General features: G+C 41.9%; 1 protein-coding gene across 1 annotated transcript; it reads right to left on the reverse strand.

Moving 5' to 3' along the window:
- Positions 1–6,336: 6,336 nt before the first annotated feature.
- Positions 6,337–14,104, reverse strand: LOC118944415 (calmodulin-like protein 4). Its single transcript, XM_036963541.1, has 5 exons — positions 13,507–14,104; positions 13,389–13,419; positions 12,904–13,044; positions 10,282–10,470; positions 6,337–6,991 (listed from the first exon to the last, which is right to left on the reverse strand). The coding sequence occupies exons 1-5, from the start codon at positions 13,507–13,509 to the stop codon at positions 6,894–6,896; spliced, it is 462 nt and encodes a 153-aa protein (XP_036819436.1). The 5' UTR covers positions 13,510–14,104; the 3' UTR covers positions 6,337–6,893.
- Positions 14,105–14,208: the final 104 nt, after the last annotated feature.

The raw sequence follows: 14,208 nt of genomic DNA on the forward strand, positions 1-14,208 counted from the left end.
TGCGACGATATAATGAATTGCAAGTAGACAGTACTTTATAAATAAAGATAAGCATATTTGAATGTGTATTTTCTTCGTTCATATAGAGAGTTTGAGAAGGTTGCCAACTCCGGAAGCCGGCCTACGGTTATCTACTTCATTTTACCGAGATTACACTTTCAGAAATCGTAATGACACTCAAAATCTATTAATATTAAGAAATCGACCGGCCCGGACCAATGTAACATTTATTTTCCCCAAATTGGTGCAGAGATCTTTGCTGTCCTTCTCACGCAAATATTCAATCTTTCATTGGCGAGTGATACGATTCCAAAAGTCTGGAAAGCAGCTTACGTCACCCTTATACATCTTGGTCGATTGATGTATTCAGGCAATGTGTTGTGCGGGTCAATTGGATAACGTTGGATAACTATAGTCCCGTTGGTAAACTGTCTGCACTGGAAACATCTTTGGAAAACCTGGTTGAACTCACAATTGAAAGACTTTCTGTATAATATCTAATTTGATCTAAATTCCAGTCGGGTTTTAGAGCCAAGCATAGTGCAATTACTGCAGTAACTTAAGGTTGTAGGTGATATCCTAGATGCTCAGGACAAGAAACATCACTGTGTTTCATTTTTGATTGACTTATCAAAGGCCTTTGTTGACCAATCCCTGACAAAAAAAGTTTGGTGTATGTGTTGAAGCATTGGATTGGTTCCAAAACGACCTTTCTGACAGAATACAGTGTGTAGCACAGAGGGTAATACATCTGAGCTTCAAAGGCTCATTTCCCCAGGGTTCAATTTTAGGTCTGATCCTTTTTTACAATGCATATAAATGATACAGCGAAGACTGTATGCTGATGACAGAATGATTTATTCTAGTACATCTTGAAGGCTTTTCAGGATTTACAGTTGGCTTTTGGTGCTGTTTGAATTTAAACTTGTGCTTAATGCAAGGATAGGGTTTTCTCTTTGAAAGTAGACACATGGAGTCACTTGCACATATCAACTCTAAAAAGTCAGGAAACTGATACGGTCACCTATAAGTATCTTGGGAATTGGTTAGAAGAAAAGCTGAATTTTAAACAGCACATTGATAACTTCACCAGAGAACTGAAGTTGAAAATGGGTTTTTCTTTAAGGAACAACTTGTTTTTCAATGTTAGTCAGAAAGGATCTTGTTGAAAGCACTTTGTTATCGGTGCTGGATTATAGTGCCTATATGCAGGCCTTAGCAAGTACCTTAACTCTGGACACAGTGTATCATGGTGCTTTTAAGATGTATCACCAATGCCAGATTCCTCTCTCACCCATCACAGTGATTTGTATGGCCTGGTGCAATGGACCTCTCTCTCCATGGTGCAAACACACTGGTGCACTTTTGTGTAAATAGAAAGCATTGATAAGGCAGCCCCTTTTGTGTCTCTGTTCCTTCCTGACCAGGTCAGTCACTCAATACAGTCTTCGTTCAGTAGCTGCCGTCCTTGTCTGTTCCTAAGTCTAGAACTGATATGGGGAAACAAGATTTTTCCCCCCAGAATTCCAGAACATGCTTCATTCTGGAACATGCTTCATTCTGGAACATGCTTCATTCCGGAACATGCTTCATTCCGGAACATGCTTCATTCTGGAACATGCTTCATTCTGGAACATGCTTCATTCTGGAACATGCTTCATTCTGGAACATGCTTCATTCTGGAACATGCTTCATTCCGGAACATGCTTCAAAAGATATTCCAGTTTGGGGAGTTAAGTGTCCTTCCCGGTTTTTAAGACAATGTTTTTGATAGCTACAGTTGTATATTTTTTATGTATTTATATTTTTTGAAACATGTTATGTACACGCTGCTATTTCCCTGGTCAACCTGGCAAGAGGTTTCTAACCTCAATGAGTCTTACTTGGTTAAATCAAAATAAAACTATTATGTTTGGTAGAGGTGTGGTGAAGCGTTTCCCTAACTCAGTCCTCTGGACAACATTTAGGTTTTTTCCCTAGCACAACATATTCTAATAATCAACTCATCATCAAGCCAGGGTTTTTCCCCTAGCACAACAGATTCAAATAATCACCTCATCATCAAATCAAATCAAATCAAATCAAATTTTATTTGTCACATACACATGGTTAGCAGATGTTAATGCGAGTGTAGCGAAATGCTTGTGCTTCTAGTTCCGACAATGCAGTAATAACAAGTAATCTAACTAACAATTCCAAAACTACTGTCTTGTACACAGTGTAAGGGGATAAAGAATATGTACATAAGGATATATGAATGAGTGATGGTACAGAGCAGCATAGGCAAGATACAGTAGATGGTATCGGGTACAGTATGTACAATGAGATGAGTATGTAAACAAAGTGGCATAGTATAGTATAAAGTGGCTAGTGATACATGTATTACATAAGGATACCGTCGATGATATAGAGTACAGTATATACGTATGCGTATGAGATGAATAATGTAGGGTAAGTAACATTTATATAAGGTAGCATTGTTTAAAGTGGCTAGTGATATATTTACATCATTTCCCATCAATTCCCATTATTAAAGTGGCTGGAGTTGAGTCAGTGTCAGTGTGTTGGCAGCAGCCACTCAGTGTTAGTGGTGGCTGTTTAACAGTCTGATGGCCTTGAGATAGAAGCTGTTTTTCAGTCTCTCGGTCCCAGCTTTGATGCACCTGTACTGACCTCGCCTTCTGGATGATAGCGGGGTGAACAGGCAGTGGCTCGGGTGGTTGATGTCCTTGATGATCTTTATGGCCTTCCTGTGACATCGGGTGGTGTAGGTGTCCTGGAGGGCAGGTAGTTTGCCCCCGGTGATGCGTTGTGCAGACCTCACTACCCTCTGGAGAGCCTTACGGTTGAGGGCGGTGCAGTTGCCATACCAGGCGGTGATACAGCCCGCCAGGATGCTCTCGATTGTGCATCTGTAGAAGTTTGTGAGTGCTTTTGGTGACAAGCCGAATTTCTTCAGCCTCCTGAGGTTGAAGAGGCGCTGCTGCGCCTTCTTCACGATGCTGTCTGTGTGAGTGGACCAATTCAGTTTGTCTGTGATGTGTATGCCGAGGAACTTAAAACTTGCTACCCTCTCCACTACTGTTCCATCGATGTGGATAGGGGGGTGTTCCCTCTGCTGTTTCCTGAAGTCCACAATCATCTCCTTAGTTTTGTTGACGTTGAGTGTGAGGTTGTTTTCCTGACACCACACTCCGAGCTAGGGTTTTTCCCCCTAGCACAACAGATTCTAATAATCAACTCATCAAGCTAATGTTTTTCCCCCTAGCACAACAGATTCTAATAATCAACTCATCATCAAGCCAGGGTTTTTCCCCCTAGCACAACAGATTCTAATAATCACCTCATCATCAAGCTAGGGTTTTTCCCCCTGGCACAACAGATTCAAATAATCACCTCATCATCAAGCCAGGGTTTTCCCCCCTGGCACAACAGATTCAAATAATCACCTCATCATCAAGCCAGGGTTTTTCCCCCTGGCACAACAGATTCAAATAATCACCTCATCATCAAGCCAGGGTTTTTCCCCCTAGCACAACAGATTCAAATAATCAACTCATCATCAAGCTAGGGTTTTTCCCCCTAGCACAACAGATTCTAATAATCAACTCATCAAGCTAATGTTTTTCCCCCTAGCACAACAGATTCAAATAATCACCTCATCATCAAGCTAGGGTTTCCCCCCCTGGCACAACAGATTCTAATAATCAACTCATCATCAAGCTAGGGTTTTTCCCCTGGCACAACAGATTCTAATAATCAACTCATCAACCTAATGTTTTTCCCCTTAGCACAACAGATTCTAATAATCAACTCATCATCAAGCTAGGGTTTTTCCCCCTAGCACAACAGATTCTAATAATCAACTCATCATCAAGCTAGGGTTTTTCCCCCTAGCACAACAGATTATAATAATCAACTCATCATCAAGCTAGGGTTTTTTGAATCAGCTGTATAGTGCTTGGGCAAAAACCAAAACGTGCATCCCTTGGAGTCCCCCAGGACCGAGTTTGGGAAACGCTGGGTGCTGGGTCATGATGAAATGAAGATGTACAGGCAACTGCCAAAATAAAGGAAACACCAACAAGTGTTTTAATAGGGCATTGGGCCACCACGTGCCCCCCCAGAACAGCTTCAATGTGTCTTGGCAGATTCTACCAGTCTGGAACTCTATTGGAGGGATGCGACACCATTCTTCCACCAGAAATTCCATATTGGTGTTTTGTTGATGGTGGTGGAAAACGCCGTCTCTGACATCGCTCCAGAACCTCCATTAGTGTTCCACTGGGTTGAGATCTAGCGACACACATTCTCTGTTTTTCATAAACATGCTGTGTTCCTTTGAGACCCCTGTTTCAGTCACAGAGATCTCTTCTAGCTTGGTAGCCAAAATAACACACAACTGGGCAATTCTATACGTGGCCCTAAGCATGATGGGATGTTTTAATTGCTCAGGAACCACACCTGTGTGGAAGCACCTGCTTTCAATATACTTTGGTATCCCTCATTTACTCAAGTGTTTCCTTCATTTTGTCAGTTCCATGTATATTCTCCACATATTCTTCCTGCCCTCCTGCACTCAATGGATTAGCAATATTGGATGACTAAATTAAATGGCATTACATTTTTGGAAAAATAATATATGCTTACTGACAATACATTAGGCAGAGAATTCCTTTGACATGCGTAATTTACGCCCAAAATGCATGGTGTGTGCACAAATAATGCCCCTCGAATAGCAGGCTGCAGTTGCACACTTGACAAAATGCCCAGTGTGTGTGTGCAAAGAATTCGGTCCTTCCTACATATCTAGTATTTAAAAATATATACTCCTACTAATCATGTTGAATAATTTGGTTATTATGACATGTAAATATTGACTTAAATTGTTATTGTAAAGAATATTGTGGGAGGAACAAACAACATGCACAACTTTTTAGTTCAATGGTATGGCTGAAAGAGCTCGGATGACTGCATCATGTAAACTACATTTATCAAATCCTCAATGGTATGGCTGAAAGAGCTTGGATGACTGCATCATGTAAACTACATTTATCAAATCCTCAATGGTATGGCTGAAAGAGCTTGGATGACTGCATCATGTAAACTACATTTATCAAATCCTCAATGGTATGGCTGAAAGAGCTCGGATGACTGCATCATGTAAACTACATTTATCAAATCCTCAATGGTATGGCTGAAAGAGCTTGGATGACTGCATCATGTAAACTACATTTATCAAATCCTCAATGGTATGGCTGAAAGAGCTCGGATGACTGCATCATGTAAACTACATTTATCAAATCCTCAATGGTATGGCTGAAAGAGCTCGGATGACTGCATCATGTAAACTACATTTATCAAATCCTCAATGGTATGGCTGAAAGAGCTCGGATGACTGCATCATGTAAACTACATTTATCAAATCCTCAATGGTATGGCTGAAAGAGCTTGGATGACTGCATCATGTAAACTACATTTATCAAATCCTCAATGGTATGGCTGAAAGAGCTTGGATGACTGCATCATGTAAACTACATTTATCAAATCCTCAATGGTATGGCTGAAAGAGCTTGGATGACTGCATCATGTAAACTACATTTATCAAATCCTCAATGGTATGGCTGAAAGAGCTTGGATGACTGCATCATGTAAACTACATTTATCAAATCCTCAATGGTATGGCTGAAAGAGCTCGGATGACTGCATCATGTAAACTACATTTATCAAATCCTCAATGGTATGGCTGAAAGAGCTCGGATGACTGCATCATGTAAACTACATTTATCAAATCCTCAATGGTATGGCTGAAAGAGCTCGGATGACTGCATCATGTAAACTACATTTATCAAATCCTCAATGGTATGGCTGAAAGAGCTCGGATGACTGCATCATGTAAACTACATTTATCAAATCCTCAATGGTATGGCTGAAAGAGCTCGGATGACTGCATCATGTAAACTACATTTATCAAATCCTCAATGGTATGGCTGAAAGAGCTTGGATGACTGCATCATGTAAACTACATTTATCAAATCCTCAATGGTATGGCTGAAAGAGCTTGGATGACTGCATCATGTAAACTACATTTATCAAATCCTCAATGGTATGGCTGAAAGAGCTTGGCTGACTGCATCATGTAAACTACATTTATCAAATCCTCAATGGTATGGCTGAAAGAGCTTGGATGACTGCATCATGTAAACTACATTTATCAAATCCTCAATGGTATGGCTGAAAGAGCTTGGATGACTGCATCATGTAAACTACATTTATCAAATCCTACACCGAGAACATAAGTTCATCAAACAGTTTAAAACTCAATTGAAAGGGATGTTTTAGTTGATTTGGTTTATTTTAATGTCCATTACATATGCAGCAGATACTCTTCCTGCAGATACTCTTCCTGCAGCAAGTCAAATAAACCCCCCCAATTAGAATTTAAAAAAGGACATCCATTTAATTCATCAAATGCACTTGTATAAATGATAGAAAGTAGCGTACAATAGACACAAACCTAGATGATCAATAAATTAAGTGCATGCAGGTGGTTGGGTAATGCTCAGTGCATGGAGGTGGTTGGGTAATGCTCAGTGCATGGAGGTGGTTGGGTAATGCTCAGTGCATGCAGGTGGTTGGGTAATGCTCAGTGCATGGAGGTGGTTGGGTAATGCTCAGTGCATGGAGGTGGTTGGGTAATGCTCAGTGCATGGAGGTGGTTGGGTAATGCTCAGTGCATGCAGGTGGTTGGGTAATGCTCAGTGCATGCAGGTGGTTGGGTAATGCTCAGTGCATGGAGGTGGTTGGGTAATGCTCAGTGCATGCATAACCAGGTCCCTTCCATGATCATGCTTCCCTGTCATAAAGGACGTCATCTCCTCCTGTCCTGTCCCTCAGTAATCCACTGACGGTAGTGTCACCATCCTGGTGAACTCCTCGTAGTGCACGTTGCCATTAGACTTCACGTTGGCTTCTCTGAACAGCTCGTCCACTGCAAAGTTTAGAGGGGAAACAACTTCATGTTAATTCGCCGATCTGGGACCAACAACAAGTATGTTAGCAGGTAGAAACTTTAAAAAATTAACTCCATTCAAATGATGTGTTTTATCATTTGCAAATTTACACAAGAATCAGTTAATGTATGTGTTGACACATTTGGTGTTTGGTATTTTATTAGGATCCCCATTAGATGTTGCAAAAGCAGCAACTATTCTTCCTGGGGTTCAACACAAACATGAAACATAACACAGAATGACATAATACAGAACATCATTAGACAAGAACAGCTCAAGGACAGAACTACATACATTTTTAAGAAGGCACCACGTAGCCTCCATGTCAATACACACAAACTATCTAGGTCAAATAGGGGAGAGGCGTTGTGCCGTGAAGTGTCGTTTTATCTGTTTTTTGTAACCAGGTTTGCTGTTTATATGAGATGGAAGTTCCATGCCATAAGGGCTCTATATAAAACTGTACGTTTTCTCGAATTTGTTCTGGATTTGGGGACTATGAAAAGACCCCTGGTGGCATGTCTGGTGGGGTAAGTGTGTGTGTCAGAGCTGTATGTAAGTTGACTATACAAACAATTTGAGATTTTCAACACATTAATGTTTCTTATTAAAAGAAGTGATGCAGTCAGTCTCTCCTCAACTCTTAGCCAAGAGAGAATGGCATGTATATCAGCCCTCTGATTACAATGAAGAGCAAAACGTGCCGCTCTGTTCTGGACCAGCTGCAGCTTAACTAGCTCTTTCCTTGCAGCACTGGACCACACGACTGGACAATAATCAAGATTAGACAAAACTAGAGCCTTGGGACAGATATCAATTCAATTTCATTGAAATGATGTGGAAATAACGTTGATTCAACCAGTGTGTTCCCAGTTGGGAAGCTCCCATCTGCATGTGTATTTCCATAGGGTCTCTTGGAGTCACTTGGGGCATCACAACAGTCTAAAGTGGCCTTGTTTCTGCACTCATTTAACCCTTTACACTCCTGTGAATTGGCCTATGGATAGGGCCACATAATAAAAATTTTAAAAATGTACCCCCTTTTTCGTTATATCCAATTGGTAGTTACGATCTTGTCTCATCGCTGCAAATCCCCAACGGACTCGGGAGGGGCGAATGTCGAGAGCCACGCGTCCTCCGCAACATGACCTGCCAAGCCGCCACTGCTTCTTGACACACTGCTTGCTTAACCTGGAAGCCAGCCGCACCAATGTGTCAGAGCCCGGCCCGCCACAAGGAGTTGCAAGAGCACAATGAGACAAGGAAATCCCCCTCCAACTAAACCCTCCCCTAACCCGGACGATGCTGGGCCAATTGTGCGCCGCAACATGGGGTTCCCGGTCACATCCGCCTGTGACACAGCCTGGGATGGAACTGGTTAGGGCTACCTTGACATGTTTCTTACAGAAGAAATATGACAAGCATATGCATTTGCATGGTACAAATTGAAAGGGAACAGTTTAGAGATTATTAGACCAAGAGGTGAAGACAACAGTTTACCTAACAAGACTGAATCCAAGCACTTGATTTTATGTGCATTTTACATTATGTACTTTTTTGCCACATTTGTTCATAACAAAATGTGAAAATACTCTGGATACATTCAGTAACATGATAATATCCCTGTAAAATGTGTTGTAGTTGCAACACAAGACAGAACAATAAGAGGTTTGAGAGAGAGGTGTAACTGCTCTCCAAAGTGTGCACATTTCCTAAGAAATGTCAATGCCCTTTTATGACTCAAAGAAAAGGCTTCAACTGTAAGGTGCCTTTTTGAGCTCCTAGCTGCGGTGGAGGAATTAGAGCGAGGACACGCGTAGTTATTTTGTTTGGAACACAACCCTGCATCCCTGCAATCACACAATTACTGTTGTTTAAGCAATCCAAGAACGGTCCTTTATGAAAATCGCAATCTGGGTCAGATGGGAATCATTTGAAAGCTTGTTCTATTGCCAACATGACAAGCTAAGTAATAAAACATGACATGAAAGTGTTAGGATTTCACAATGCAATTTAGGGAAACATATCGTACATTTGGCGCGCATAGACTGGTTAGCTGTCAACGTCACGAAAACGATGCACGACATTCAATGGGGTAGAAGTCGTGTTGTGATTCTGGATGGCCAGATAGCTACCAACAATGGAAAAAAACCTGGCATGAGGGGAATTGTAGTTGGCTAATTTCAGATAGTTTTATTTTGTTCTTGATAACATGTCTTGTTTTGAGGTGTTTGGACAGATGTCATGTCTCTGCTAATATGGCAAACATATGCTAGATTGCTAAACAACAACTGTAACAATGTAGTTGAGAGACAAGTGCTCATTGTGCAAAATGATTTGTGTTTTCAATAAATCAACAATCTAAGCCAACCCCATGGTTGCGCGGTTATTGCTAAACAACCAAACCAGTCTATTTAAAGGAATCATGAGTGCATTCAAGTGCGTGTGCCAAGGCAAATGTTCTTCACTGTAGACAGACAGGCTCATTCTGTTAAAAATAAACCAGGGTATGACACCATGTCTTCTTGTGACTATACATCAAACATGGTGATCATAAACGCTGTATATGAAATTAGATTTATGACATGAAAATGTGAAGTGCACATTTGGACTCAAGGGTGTTAGGCTTGCTTGTAATGACATCAAAGCAGTATTTATTATAATCCTCAACATTTTATCTTTCAAAATACATAGAGTCCTCTTAATTTACAACATTTCCCTCACGCAGACAAAACATTTAAAAAAGTTGCCCAATTAGCTGGAGGGATGGGGGCAACTTCTTGTCTCTGCAGTGCTCAAGTTCAGATCGGCTGTCAGTCAAAACCCAGACAGAGCTGTGAAGCACAGAGCCTGAGCTCTGATGTCATGTATAGCACGTTACTGTACAGACACCGAGTTCCAATTTAGGTGTTTATCAGTGTACAAATCTGCCATTTTCAACCCGTATACAGGTACAAGCGTAAAGGGTTAAAAGAGCTGAACTGATAAACTAATACCAGGTAAAGTTATACCAGTTATATTTGACTTTTTTGCTTTTGTTTACCTCTACCATCTGTTCAGATCAGTGCAGATGATGTATAAGAGATTGTGAGAAGGAGCCAATTCAGACTGTTGAGCTGCACTTTCAGGGCCAGTTTCCCAGACCCAGATTAAGCCTACCTACTGCTCCTGCGTTAAACGGCATTTTCAAGAGGCTCCATTAGGCATTATATCTAGTCCTGTCCACGACAGCTAAAACCCCTAGTGATAGAAACACATAGTAGGCTACCTTCTTTATCAGTCAGCTTCTCTCCTAGCTTGGTGAGCTTGGCCCGGAGCTCCGAGGCTAGGATGTAGCCCTTCTTCTGCTTGTCCGTCATCCTCATGGCCTCCAGGATCTCCGCCTTGGGGTCCTCCTGCTGGATCTGCCGGTGCATCATGGTCAGGAAGGTGGAGAAGTCTAGCTCGCCCTTCTTTTCTGGAGAAGGACGGATATTAGTAGAACTAATCACCTGCAAAGGGCACCATTGATCCAAAATAGGCCTAAATGCTGCTGATAAAGTGACTGGTTATCTGCTACATGGCCGAGTTGTATATGTCCATACAACTGTACTGAGCATGGTTGGTTATTCCTTACTTCAATAAAGTGCATGCTTGTTAGGGTAGTGGAGTGTGTCAATATGGCTGCATTTACACAGACAGCCCAATTCTGATATTTTTCCCACTAATGGGTCTTTTGACCAATCACATCAGATCTTTTCACATCTTTTTCAGCGCTGATCTGATTGGTAAAAAAAAAGTGAAAAAATATCAGAATTGGGCTGTCTGTTTAATGTGTAAAATTATGAACTGCAAATGGGCATGAAGTTCAGAGTAACAGAGCAGGCAAACTTTATGACTCTCAGAAAAACATTCTGTTCAATATTGTAAATCGGGAAGTTGGGGATTGATGGGAAAAAATCCTGTTGAGTCAAACGTGTTCTAACCAAAGCCTTTTTCACATTACCAAATCAGTTAATTGGTTTGAATATTTCTCAGTACTTCCCCCAGGTTAAAAAGTTCAGTGCAGCAATTTTGAAGAGCTGAGAGAAGATAAATATTTTTTTAATGTAATAAATGTAATTGGAACAAGCTTGGGACAGATTTCAGCTAACGTGTAGGTTACACTCAATGTGACAACTTCTCCCTCTACCCATCCCCCAAGTAGCAGCTTGCCTGCCTACTAAATCATTTACGGCCAAAACCTCACTACAATTCATAAACAGTATGGCTAGATCAACAGGTGTCTAGAGCCGCCTCAATATTCTAAAGTCTTCCGCTTCCCTGCTTGTTCCCTTCATCTGCACTGACCTTTAAACAGGCCGTGGTGAAGGAGAGGAAGTCCCTTTAGAACCCTCAAACTCAACCAGTTCCACTGTGGTTTTTTATCATTCCCATTTAATTAGGGACTGTTTTAGACCTGGAACACCAGGTGGGCGCAATTAATTATCAGGTAGAACAGAAAACCATCAGCCTCCGGACCTCGTAGGGTAAGAGTTGAATATCAAATTTCAATCAAATTTATTTTATATAGCCCTTCGTACATCAGCTGATATCTCAAAGTGCTGTACAGAAACCCAGCCTAAAACCCCAAACAGCAAGCAATGCAGGTGAAGAAGCACCCCTGCTATAGACTACTGAGATGCCCCCAGGGTCAGTCACTCTAGACCAGGGCTCTCCCAACCTTGTTCCTGGAGAGCTACTCTTCACTCCAACCCCAGTTGTAACTAACCTGATTCAGCTTATTAACTAGCTAATTATTAGAATCAGGTGCGCTAGATTAGGTTTGGTGTGAAAACCTACAGGACCGTAGCTCTCCAGAAACAGGGTTGGAGAGACTTGCTGTAGACTATTGACATTCCCCCCAGGGTAGGTCACTCTCGACCAGGGGTACTCAACTCTTACCCTACCCAGTCCGGAGCCTGCTGGTTTTCTGCTTTACCTGAACATTAATTGCAAACACCTGCTATCCCAGGTCTAATTCAGTCCCTGATGGGTCAGTCAATCTAGGCTACTGAGATGCCCCCAGGGTAAGTCAATCTAGGCTACTGAGATGTCCCCAGGGTCAGTCAATCTAGGCTACTGAGATGTCCCCAGGGTCAGTCAATCTAGGCTACTGAGATGTCCCCAGGGTCAGTCAATCTAGACTACTGAGATGTCCCCAGGGTCAGTCAATCTAGACTACTGAGATGTCCCCCAGGGTCAGTCAATCTAGGCTACTGAGATGTCCCCCAGGGTCAGTCAATGTAGACTACTGAGATGTCCCCAGGGTCAGTCAATCTAGACTACTGAGATGTCCCCAGGGTAAGTCAATCTAGACTACTGAGATGTCCCCGAGGGTGGGTCAATGTAGACTACTGACATGCCCCCAGGGTAAGTCAATCTAGACTACTGAGATGTCCCCAGGGTAAGTCAATCTAGACTACTGAGATGTCCCCGAGGGTGAGTCAATGTAGACTACTGACATGCCCCCAGGGTAAGTCAATCTAGACTACTGAGATGTCCCCAGGGTAAGTCAATCTAGACTACTGAGATGTCCCCGAGGGTGGGTCAATCTAGACTACTGAGATGTCCCCAGGGTCAGTCACTCTAGACTACTGAGATGGCCCCAGGGTCAGTCATTAAACTACTGAGATGCCCCCAGGGTCAGTCATTAGACTACTGAGATGCCCCCAGGGTAAGTCAGTCTAGACTACTGAGATGCCCCCCAGGGTAAGTCAGTCTAGACTACTGAGATGCCCCCCAGGGTCAGTCATTAGACTACTGAGATGCCCCCCAGGGTCAGTCATTAGACTACTGAGATGCCCCCCAGGGTCAGTCATTAGACTACTGAGATGCCCCCAGGGTCAGTGAGGGGCCCTTGATGGCGTACCTATCTTGTGGACCTGCAGGTGTCGGTCGATCTCACCGAAGGTGGGACTCGTCCCCAGACAGCGCATAACTGTGATCAGGTCCTTGGCTTCAATCTTCCCCTTGCGCTTCTTGTCGTACAAGGAGAAACATTCCTTGAACTCTACAGGGAAAAACAGGCAAATAATGCACCAAAAGAAACTAAAAAACAAATCATGATAATCCATTCTAAAAACAGTGCATATTACAATGTTTCTCCTCTCCAAGGAGGCAATTCAAATGTTCTTGTCTCACAAGTGTAGAGAAATAAGTAAATCATACTTGTAACCTCAATTGGGACTATTTTCTAAGATTCCCTTTTTAAAAAGACATTGCTCTCAAAGTTTGTCACAACATTTTACTTTACTGTTCAATATCAATTTATTGAAAAATAATGACATTATTTATGTCCCATGTGACCTCCCACACACCAAAAGAAAAGCTAGCAAACAAAATAGCACACCTTACCGTTGATCTGAGTTCCTGACAGGAATTTAGCCTGAGGAAAAACACAATACACCATGAATTGGCCTAAACATGTACAGAAATGAGTAAACACAAAACACTTCAATTGTTTTTTTCTTACCATGTCTGTAGTCAGAGATCTCTCTTCCTGGAATGCAACTGGCTTACCTTACCTGTCTCCACACCCATCTGCCTGCCGGTTCAAAGTCCACCACAGAGTACATGTTATTTAATACCGGTTGCTGTGGAAACTGAGATAGTGGATCCAAGGTATCATATTATCCTCTCCCTTTCTCTTCTATCAAATACTTGTGATACTAATCACTACCTTATTATCTGATATGACAACCAGGATATGTTAATCTACACAGCGTGGCCATTAGCAGACAAGTTACAGTATATAAAACTAATGGTTTAATAAAAAAAGTTAAATTCTTCAGTAAGATAGGTAACTTTGTCTATATTAAAAGTAGGCGTAAGTATGATTGATCTTGCTCAACTAATAGAACTCCCCCGTTTCAATTCAATACCATTTTATGTCTAGTGAAAGGACAGATGACAGGATAGTGATGACACTGAATAATATATACATTTCCTGAGGTAGCTGCAATATATAACATTACCACTAGAGGACACTGTCTATCAATCCAGCCATGTACTAATACTCCATATAATAATTTGGTATGTGTATACCCCACTACATCTGGCGTGTACTCTGTATTCCACTCAGTTGGTAGATCATGGTGCTTAGAGCATGGTGCTTGCAGTGCCAGGTTTGTGGGTTCGATTCCCACGGGGGACCAGTAAGATAAAAAGGTAAAAT

Source organism: Oncorhynchus mykiss, chromosome 26 (assembly GCF_013265735.2).
Source record: "Oncorhynchus mykiss isolate Arlee chromosome 26, USDA_OmykA_1.1, whole genome shotgun sequence".
In the NCBI taxonomy this organism is placed as follows: domain Eukaryota; kingdom Metazoa; phylum Chordata; class Actinopteri; order Salmoniformes; family Salmonidae; genus Oncorhynchus; species Oncorhynchus mykiss.